Here is an 11,259-nt window from a genome sequence, read left to right on the forward strand (position 1 = left end):
GCTTTTTCTTAATCACCTCTCTGAGATGCTTGCTCATCCAGCTTAGTCTACAACTCCTGCCTGTGAATTTTTTCCCCTTTCTTGGGATGCAGGCTTCTGATAGTTTCTGCAACTTTGACTTGAAATAATTCCAGGCCCTCTCCACCTTTAGATCCACAAGTCCAATCCACTTCCCTAACTAATTTCCTTAATTTTTTAAGTTAGCCCTTTTGAAATCAAGAACCCTAGTCACAGATCTATTTTGTTTATCCTTCCATTTAGTTTAAACTGAACTAGCTCATGATCTCTCAAACCAAGGTTGTCCCCTACAACCATTTCTTCTATGAGGTTCTCACTACTCACCAAAACCAAATCTAAAATGGCATCCCCGCTTGTTGGTTCAGCAATTACTTGGTGAAGGAAGCTACCTGGTCTTCAGTGCACATGTTTATAGCTCACTATGCTGTCAACCAACAGGCCAGAGATGATGTGGCAGTCGGCAGAGCTGTCCTTCAATCAATCGTTCCATGACTCCTACCCTCCTCTAGTGGTAAGCTTGGAAGTCACCTAATTGGAATGGACGTGAGCAATCACTCAAAGAAGAAAAGATGGTTACTTACCTCTCATAACTGTTGTTCTTCGAGATGTGTTGTTCACGTCCATTACAATACCCACCCTGCTTCCCCTCTGTCGGAGTCTATGGCAAGAAGGAACCGAAGGGAGGTTGGGCCGGCAGGGTACCATATACAGCGCCATAAGGGCACCACTCTAGGGGGCTCCCCTGCCTTTCTGATGGGAGCTGCTAAGGGGAAAAGTTTCCGACACCCATGCACGCAGCACGCCCACACCTAATTGTAATAGATGTGAACAACACATCTCGAAGAACAACAGTTATGAGAGGTAAGCACAGAAGTAATCCTGTTGGCTTTATTTATATTGTGCCATATAAATAAGAGAAGAATTGAGCCCAGGATGCGTAATGCATCTGTCATTTACTGGGTACTGCTTTTCTTTAAATTACAATTCTCTTTTCATAACTCCCACAACATCAGCCAGTCTAAGGAATTAGTAAACTGTATATAAAGTTATAATTTTCTACTCTGAAAATTTAGTTTGTTTTCACTTCCTTTTGCAGAAAGAAGTAAAGCATTTCAAGATATTCTGTCCAGATTAAACCTGGAGAAGCACAGAAGCAGGAAGATCAGGCTGAGGGATGTCCTGGAGATCTGCCCAGAAGGCATCAAAAACAGGATTCCAGAGGCATTAAGTGATTTACCGTGGCATTTCCTGAGGAAGGTCATGGCTGTGAATGGGACAGCCAGAAATACAAGCATTGGGCACAAGGCACCTGAAGAAGAAATGACTGATGATGATAAAGAGCTGCATATTGATGACAATTTCTATGTTAGTGATGCTGAGATAAAAGTTTCACTGCACCCCCTCGATGTTCTCTGTGCCGTTCTGCTTTACTCAGACGGTTTCCTGCAGCAGGAGATCCTGTCCAAAATGTCCATGTGCCAATTTGCCCTCCCTCTGCTGCTACCTGCCCTTGACATCCACAAGTGTATCCTACTTCTGTGGGCCATGAGAGACATTGTGAGGAAGTGGAGGCCACACTCCCTGGCAGAGAGCAGAGGGTTCAGAGAGGAGAGCCTGGTGCTCACTTCACTACCAACCATTTCCTTTGTGCGGTTGGGGAGCTGCAGCTTTTCCAAATCCAAACTCCTCAATGATGTTCTCAGCCCCTCCCAGCAGCACCACAATTTCTTTATCCATCGGGACATGGAGTCTGGGAATGTTCTTCGGCAAATCGCAGATGGGCTGGTCGAGATTTCCTGGTATTTTCCTGGTGGAAATGAGAATTCCGATCTTTTCCCAGAACCTGTTGCAGTTACAAATCTGCGTGGAAACATTGAGTCGCAGTGGCTGCAGTTTAGCTTTTTAACAGAGGCCTCCTCAGCAGTGTTCATAGTTACTGAGAGCATCAGTGAGACAGAATATGCGCTGTTATCATCTCTGAAAGAATCAACAGCTAAATATTACTTCATCCTTAACTACAAGAATGAGAAACCCATAGAAACTCTGGGATTCCTTAACAAGCTGGCCCCTGTGCTGAAGCTGAGCAAATCACAGCTACTGGTGAAAGACAGCACCACTAATAATGCAGGATTTGTGAAAAAGGTGCAGTCCACCATAGGAACCATAATGAACTCATCTCCCAAGACAGTGAGTTTGGAAGCCATGGCTGTGATGGCACGTGACCTAGGAATCCAGGTGGATGAGGACTGTCAGGCATGTCAGTGTGCGAGGAAATGTGCTGAAGATATCACTGCAGAAATAAGAGACGTGGCAAAATACAAAAGAGAAATGTTGAGACTCCAAGGGGAGCCATGGAAAAACCTGGCTAAAGTGGAAAAAGAGCTGTGTCGAATGAAAAGGCAAGGGGACATGGCCACTGAAGACTATAAATCTGAGCTGAAACAGAAATGGTTAGAGATACGCAGACAGCAGAATCAGTGTGGCCTTACTAATGGTTTGACTAAGTTTATCAATGGACTAGAACACTTGCCTACAATGGAGAAACATTACTTCTTGAAATGGATGAAATTTAGCCTCGATAACACTGCCAGAGGAAATCTTTCTAAAATGCGGGAGCAGTATAAAAAGAAATGTGAAACTCCAGGAGTGGACCGAAAACAGCTGGAAAAACTAGATAAATTAATAGCTGATAGTTCCCTTGGCGTTGAGCATTTCATGCGAGAGTTGGGGCAGTTCTATGAGGCTGAATGCTCAATGGTTAAAGAAGGTAAAATGGCAGAAAGCCAAAGACAATTCATCCATCTCCCAGCCATAGCAGCTGACTTGATGCTGGAAGGGTTTCCTATGGAGCTGATTGATGGAGATGCCTCCAACATCCCCATGAACTGGGTAATAGATGTTCTAACTCATCTCAATATCAGACTGGAGGGTAGATCCAGAATGGTGGTTATAACCGTGCTGGGAGTGCAGAGCACAGGGAAATCCACCCTCCTCAACACCATGTTTGGCCTGCAGTTTGCAGTGAGCAGTGGCCGATGTACGCGAGGAGCCTTCATGACACTCATTAAAGTTACAGAAGTTGTTCAGAAGCTAAGTGGCTGTGATTTCATCCTGGTGATAGACACTGAAGGTCTGAAGGCCCCTGAACTAACGGCACTGGAAGACAGTTATCAACATGACAATGAGCTGGCCACCCTGGTGATTGGATTGAGTGACATAACGATCGTTAACATGGCCATGGAGAATGCCACAGAAATGAAGGATATTCTGCAAATTGTGGTCCATGCCTTTCTCAGAATGGAGGAAATAGGACAAAAGCCAAACTGCCAGTTTGTGCATCAGAACGTCAGTGATGTGTCTGCTCATGATCAAAACATGAGGGACAGGAAGCATCTACTGGAGCAGCTGAATGAAATGACCAAAGCTGCAGCAAGGATGGAAAAACAAAGCAGGGAAATGGCATTTTCTGATATTATGGAGTATAACCCAGAGAAACACAATTGGTACATCCCTGGCCTGTGGCATGGAGTCCCTCCCATGGCTCCAGTAAACACTGGATACAGTGAGAGTGTGTGTGAGCTAAAGAAATACCTGTTTGAATTCATAAAGAACCGTTCACTTAACAGACCTGTCAAAGACATTCCTGAATTTATTGAATGGCTGAAGAGTCTGTGGGAAGCTGTAAAACATGAAAACTTCATCTTTAGCTTTAGAAACAGTCTAGTAGCTGAAGCCTATAACCAGCTGTCTATGAAGTATTCTGAATGGGAGTGGGATTTCCGCAAGAAGATGTATATCTGGATATCCGAAAAAGAAACTTTCATCCAGAACCAGCCACCAGAGAAACTAGAGCGTGATCCTTTAATGAGTTTAAAAATTGAGGCACAAGGGAAACTTCAGGAGGAAGAAAAGAAGCTCTTGGATAATTTAGAACAGTATTTTAAAAGTGGAGCTTCAAATTTGAACCTGATAGAAAAGTACAGAGAAGATTTCAAAAGGAGCGCAAATAGCCTCAAAAGAGAACTTGAAAGTTATTCAATCAGTAACTGTGAGGAAGCAATTCGAATCCAAAGAGGACAGCACAAGATAGACACTATCCAAACTGGGTACAAACAGACAATTGAAGGGAAAGTTGACAGACTCTTGGCTGAATGCCGGAACAGAAAACATAAACTAGACAATGAGAAACTGAAAATAGAATTTGAAACAATGTGGCGAAAAACCTTGTCAGAGTTAAAGCTCAGTAGTTTACAGAAACGTCAAGTTGTTCAAGATATGGATCTCCAGCTGAGAAAGGATTTTGAGAATCGAGGGAGTGCCGTTAATCAGATGCTACAACATGCAAAAAGCCTGCTGGGTTATGGAATGAATTCTTTCACAATGAAGAAGGAATACTTAGAACTAAAATGGACCACAGCAGTTGTGGAATTCTTCTTACAGGACTGTCACCGTAAAACTGAAGAGCTTGCTCTATCTTTAATGAATGAATGCAAGAAATACATTGAAGAAAAAGTTAAATCCAAAACAGACTATGATGAAACCTATTGTGGAGAACTGCTGCATATGGTTAATGAGAGGTTAAAACGGGAGGATGTTCAGAAACTTCCCACTACCCCTAGTTTTGAAGTTGACCTGAAACTTCACATTTTGGGGGAAGCAGCTTGTGCATTTCAGAAGATGCATGAAGATTTTATCAAAGAAAACGATCCTCAGCAACGTCTGGAGAAGCTGAAACCTCAGTATTTCTCCATATTTATGGATCTCTATTTGGAAAAGGATGAAAGCCAAACAAGGGCCAAGGATTTCTGTTATCAATGTCTCAAACCTGCCCTGGTGGGTTATGTCAACAAAAGGCTCGGACTAGAAATAGTTGACAATTTTCTCAGCAGTGAACAGGCCGTTGAATACGCCAGCCGAAGCTTCTTCCAGTTCTCTGTGCTAAAGAAGCTGCTGGAAGAGATGAACTTTGACAACTATGTGAAATACATAAGTAACTATGAAAAGTTTGTCAAATCCTGGATACAGAAATGTCTGATAGATCGCTATGGAGGGAAGGCGAGTTTGGGAGATTTGGAGAAAGGGATTCTATCCAGAATAATAAATACAATCAAAGGAGTTCTGAAAAACTCCATAAATCAAAACAATAACACAGTTTCTGCCTTTTTAGACAACTTTTGCAAAGAGCTTCAGCAGGACCTGGTCATTTCCAGCAATAGCTTAGTTGGAGTACAGTTTAAAAGCACAGCAAAAATTGAGCAGCTTTCTGATAACATTCGAACCTTCCTTCTGGAGCTGGAACAACAAATCTTAACCCAGTTTAATCGTTTGGAACTTGAGACCAAACTCTCCAACCTGTCAGTGAAACCCCAGGATGAGATCTTCAAGCGAGTGTTTGGCTGTGGGAAGCAGTGTCCGTTCTGTAAAGCCCCCTGTGAAGCAGGAGGCACTGACCATAAAGAGCATTTTGTATCAGTCCATCGACCCAAAGGATTAGGGAACTTCAGGGATCGGGATTCACAAAAGCTTGAGCATTCCATATGCTCCTCTGACGTGGTTTCCAATCGTGAATTCCAAACCGTAGCCACAGCAGGAAAATATCATCCTTTCAAAGATTACCGCCGTTACTACCCAGACTGGCGCATTCAGCCTGATCCCAGCATTGATGCTTCTGATTACTGGAAATTTGTTTTCAAATCATTCAATGACCAGTTAGCTAGGAAGTATGATGCGAAAGCAGCAGATCTCCCAAGAGATTGGAAAAATATAACTAAAGAGTATGCACTGCGGGGCCTAAAGCAAGGGTTTTATCTGAAAAAATAGACATCCCAAGTGTATCTTTGAATAGGATATACTTCAACAAAACAAACCCCTGAATTTTAAAAAATGGGAATATGAACCAATCTGACAGCCTGGGCCCTTTTTAAAATTGAAAACTCAAAAAAATCAACGGCAGGTCACATCTTCCAGTTAGTGCAAGGCTGCTGCACAGGAGCAGACATACCAAAGCAAACGGATAGTCCATGTATCCCTGTCTCCATCTAGCCTGGTATCCCCACCTCTCTGCCTTATTGGTCTGATCCAATAACCCGTCTAGCCTGGTATCCCCACCTCTCTGCCTTATTGGATCAGACCGATAACCCGTCTAGCCTGGTATCCCCACCTCTCTGCCTTATTGGATCAGACCGATAACCCGTCTAGCCTGGTAGCCCCACCTCTCTGCCTTATTGGATCAGACCGATAACCCGTCTAGCCTGATAGCCCCACCTCTCTGCCTTATTGGATCAGACCGATAACCCGTCTAGCCTGGTATCCCCACCTCTCTGCCTTATTGGATCAGACCGATAACCCGTCTAGCCTGGTAGCCCCACCTCTCTGCCTTATTGGATCAGACCGATAACCCGTCTAGCCTGATAGCCCCACCTCTCTGCCTCATTGGATCACTCCAATAACCCATCTAGCCTGGTATCCCCACCTCTCTGCCTTATTGGATCAGACCGATAACCCGTCTAGCCTGGTATCCCACCTCTCTGCCTTATTGGATCACTCCAATAACCCGTCTAGCCTGGTATCCCCACCTCTCTGCCTTATTGGATCACTCCAATAACCCGTCTAGCCTGGTATCCCCACCTCTCTGCCTTATTGGATCACTTCAATAACCCATCTAGCCTGGTATCCCACCTCTCTGCCTTATTGGATCAGACCGATAACCCGTCTAGCCTGGTATCCCCACCTCTCTGCCTTATTGGATCAGACCGATAACCCATATAGCCTGGTATCCCCACCTCTCTGCCTTATTGGATCAGACCGATAACCCATATAGCCTGGTATCCCCACCTCTCTGCCTTATTGGATCAGACCAATAACCCATATAGCCTGGTATCCCACCTTCTGGCTGTATTGGATCAGATCTAAAGGCCATCTAGCTCGGTATCTCATCTCCCTGCTGTACTGGATCAAACCAGTGATCCATCCTGTCTCTGACAGTGGCCATTACAAGATGTCTCAGTGGGAGGTGCAAGAAACCATCTAATGGAAATTTTATAGAAACATGTTTAGAGAGGAAGCTTCTTCCTAACATAACTATGTAAACAGGGTTTGAATGAGTTCTCTCATGCCATCTAGCTGGGAGTGGGAGAGACTTTAGGAGCAAACTGTATTTACATGAACTCACCTACTCTGCCTAGATATCAAGCAGATATAGAGATGTTGCTCAAAGTGATCAAATTTGAATAGTGTTGGGTTACAAATCACTTTAGTACTGAATGGAGGGGTAGTGAAATGTTGTTGTCAGTGTTGTTGCATTTATTGCATGAGTAAAGGGGAGCAGAACTGTGCTTAACCTGCCTCAAATGAGGGGTCACCCTCAGCTGAAAGGACTCATTAAGCCAGGGGCTCGAATGCCTGATCCCTGTGAAAGTAAGAAGGGTGAGGAGAGGTATCTCTGCCAGGAGGTGTGAACTCTCCCTAAGGGTCCCTGGTCTGGTTTAACCTGTTCCTCCCCACTGTTCAAACAAGAGAGCTAAATAGGCTCCATTAGGAGCCTTTTGTTATTTTAAGTGCTCAAAAGAGCTGACAATCACTTGTGGTAGGACAGCATTTCTGCCCAGCCTAATAGCTGAAAATCACTAAGGGCTTGGCTACACTTGCGAGTTAGAGCGCATTAAAGCAGCCCCGGGCGCCCTAACTCATGACCCGTCCACACTGGCAAGGCATGTAGAGCACCTGGACTCTGCAGCTGGAACGCTCCTGGTAATCCACCTCCACCAGAAGCATAATGCTTCGTGCATCTCGGCTGAAACGCCCCAGCGTCAGTGTGAACAAGGTGTTGCATTACTGCACTCTGATCGGCCTCCCATAATCGCGTTAAGTCAAGTGGCCACTCTTGTCATTGTTTGGAATCGTCTGTAGGAGTGCGGATATGCCCTTTGAAAACTCCGTTTCTTGACAGCCGGCTGCTTATCTGCTCCGAGACAAAGCAACCATTACTGTGGAATGCTGCTTGAGAGGCAGGGGGAGGGGGGTCTGCTCCTGTCTGAACTTACAGGACAGCATGCTGACATGCTCTCAGTCCCCCCAAAACCCACTCTCTCTGCCCCGACATACACACAACACACTCCCTGTCACACCCCACCCCACCCCATTTGAAAAGCATGTTGCAGCCACTTGCATGCTGGGATAACTACCACAATGCACTGCTCTCTGTAGCTGTTGCAAGAGCTGCTAATGTGGCCACGCCAGTGCATTTGAATCTGACAGTGTGGACACACTGCAGCGCTTTCCCTAATGTGCTCTCCGAGGGCTGGTTTAACTCTCAGCGCTCTACATCTGCAAGTGTAGCCATGCCCTAAGAGCTGGGTGGAGCCTCAGGAGACTGACCTGCAGTGGGCACAGCAGAGAGGCAGGTGGCAGAAGGTGACCAGTAAGTGGAATGAGTGGCTGGCAGGGTGGCCAAGGGAGAGGAACCATGGCTGGTGGGGTGGCCAGCCAGAGCAAGTGCTCAGATGGCAGAGCTAGGAAGGTGCCTTCTTCCCCAGCTGGGAAGTGAACTCACACAGATGCTCCTCTAAACCCTTGGTCTTCACTGACCAAGGACAACCACCATGAGTGGGGTATGGTGAGGGACCAGAGAGGGGCACAGTAAAGGAACTTTTGGTTGTAGAACTCAAGAACATGAGGCAGAGGACACTGCCCCACGGACTCCGGGGTGGGTGTTCTGCTCACAGTTTTGTTTATGAATCCTGCTTGTGGCATTTTCCCTAATTAATGTTGGGTGACTTCCCTCCATTCATTTAAAGTTTCTGATCTACACTCAGACTCAGTGCTTGTGAAAGGGGAAGCATTGCCTCTGAGAGGCACCCAGGGGTGATGTGTAATTTTCCCAGGATACTGGTTGGGGCTCAAGCCGATTCTGTTTTGTATTATTGAAAAGAACCCCCTAGATATTGAACTCGACCCTGGTTGCTGCCAGCTTCACCTGGCAGAATGGTTACAACTGAGTGGTTTCTAATTTATACTATTCCTTGAATTTTGATTGGTTGAAAATGTTCAATTTATGTAATCACTGAATAAATATTTTTCAATGATCACGCAGTATGCAAATTCCTTTGTGTTGCGCTGGCTAATAATGATCCTTATCTGACCAGCGTGCAGAGATGTACATAATCACTGTATGTTATTTCTTTACCACACAATGCATATGCAAAATCTCTTTATTCTGAATGGCTGTTACAACCTCTGTGCTCTGACTGGCTCCTGCACTGGGAATTTTCAAGCTGTTTGATGGCAAGGAGGATGCCGTCTCAGCTTCTATCTCCCTTCAAGTGAAGCAGAAAAACTCCAAGATAAACATGAAAAAGAAGGGACAAAAATATGAACACCCTGCCCCCAAAGAAACTGTGCTTTGAAACCCCAATATCCACTGGTTCAGTGAATTGTGGGATATCCTCATACCACAAAAACCTCACTGAGATGAAGAAAAGAAACAACAACCAGTATTTTGCTCTCTGCTTTATTTTATTCAGCATGCAACATATGCAAGCAGCTAAGCCAATCAACTATTAACTGTACTTATTTTGTATGTCCTAGTGTAAACTCTGTGGATTGCATGTATTCATTCTATTCATATTGATGATCTTAAGGACAGCGGCTTACAAGTGATGCATCCTAGGGGGCTAGATCGTGACTCAGGAGAATGAGGAAGAAAAAGATTCTCTCCTCTTACGCTCCTGAACAGGCTCTGTGAATCCTGGGCCCAGGCATGTGGGAGTAGACAGGCACTGCCCCCCGGCTATGCCCCTGCTCACATGGTGGGTATGGAACGAACAAGGAAGGATCAGAGCTATGGCTCCCTCCCTCCACTGAGTGGCAACACAGCTGAGCCAGCTCAGGCCACTGGTACATGACCATCCCCTTGGAGAAAAGAGGAAGCAACAAAAGGCTTTGTCTACACTGCAGATGTACAGCGCAGGCAGTTACAGCACCACTTAGAGAGCGCTGCAGGGAAACCACTGTGTGTGTTCACGCTGTCAACTGTCAGCGCAATAGCATGACCACACTTGCGGCTAGGGTGACCAGACAGCAAATGTGAAAAATCAGGACAGGGGGTAGGGATGTGTGTGTGTGTGTGGGGGGGGTAATAGGAGCCTATATAAGAAAAAGACCCCAAAATCGGGACTGTCCCTATAAAATTGGGACATTTGGTCACCCTACTTGTGGCACTTGCAGTGGCATTCAGAGCGGTGCACTCTGGGCAGGTATTCCACAGGGCACCTCTTCCCTTTCTGCCTCTGAGGCTGGTGGGAAGGGGGAGGGAGGGTCACGGGGCATCCTGGGTTCTGTCCCAATGCCCCATCATGCATCACTTCACATCCCAGCAGTCCCTTTGCTTCCGTCCACATTTGGTGCCATCTTTCAACGGTTTTTGTACTGTGCGCTGTCTGCCTCTTCAGTCTGTGGGAATGAATCCTGAACTGTTGAGGAATATGCGGACGGGTCTCACTAGCACATCACGACTGGCAGTCCAGTTACTCCTTAAACTACAAAGTGAGAATGAGGAGTCTGACGACGATGTCAACATGCATAACACACACCACACAGGATTGCTTGTGGTATTCACGGAGGTGCTGACCACAGTGGGACGCTGCTTTTGGGCTCAGGAAACAAGCATTGAGTGGTGGGAGCACATCGTCATGCAAGTCTGGGATGACGAGCAGTGGCTGCAGAACTTTTGGATGAGGAAAGCCACTTTCATAGGACTGTGTGCTGAGCTCGCCCCCACCCTGCGGCGCAAGTGTGGCCATGCCATTGTGCTGGCAACTGGCAGTGTGAACACATAGCAGCGCTTTACCTGCAGCACTCACTGCGGGGCACTGTAACGCCGGGTGCTGTACATCTGCTAGTGTAGACATAGTGTAAGTTGCATCAGTGAAACTTTCTTTATTCAACACAAGGGCAGATTAAGGAACTGAGTACTACATGGTAGGAAGTAGTTAGTTTAGAATAGGCTGTAAACACAGATAAATGATTGGCATGTATGTTAAGTGTTTAAACTGAGTTCCCCCAAAATCAGAATCAGTTGAAGACAATTGAACTGTTATATTTAGAGCATGACTGTCATTTACTCTCCCTATTGTGCATTAAGAAATCAGTATTCTTGTTTTAATGTAATCATGCATAAGACGCAACAGAAAACCATTTATATTTAAACAAAATAAACTTCTGAACTGACTTTTTTTGTAGTGG

General features: G+C 45.5%; 1 protein-coding gene across 3 annotated transcripts in view; it reads left to right on the forward strand.

Annotated features, from left to right (window-relative positions):
* LOC135978611 (interferon-induced very large GTPase 1-like) overlaps positions 1-5,978 on the forward strand; it is a 42,909-nt gene extending 36,931 nt beyond the window's left edge. For all 3 annotated transcript variants that reach the window (XM_065579487.1, XM_065579488.1, XM_065579489.1), the window contains one exon: positions 1,115-5,978. In XM_065579487.1, coding sequence (XP_065435559.1) covers positions 1,115-5,838 — 4,724 coding nt within the window. In that variant the 3' untranslated portion in view covers positions 5,839-5,978. The remainder of the gene's footprint in view (positions 1-1,114) is intronic.
* Positions 5,979-11,259: the final 5,281 nt, after the last annotated feature.

This window comes from Chrysemys picta, unplaced genomic scaffold, assembly GCF_011386835.1.
Source record: "Chrysemys picta bellii isolate R12L10 unplaced genomic scaffold, ASM1138683v2 scaf338, whole genome shotgun sequence".
Taxonomy (NCBI): Eukaryota; Metazoa; Chordata; order Testudines; family Emydidae; genus Chrysemys; species Chrysemys picta.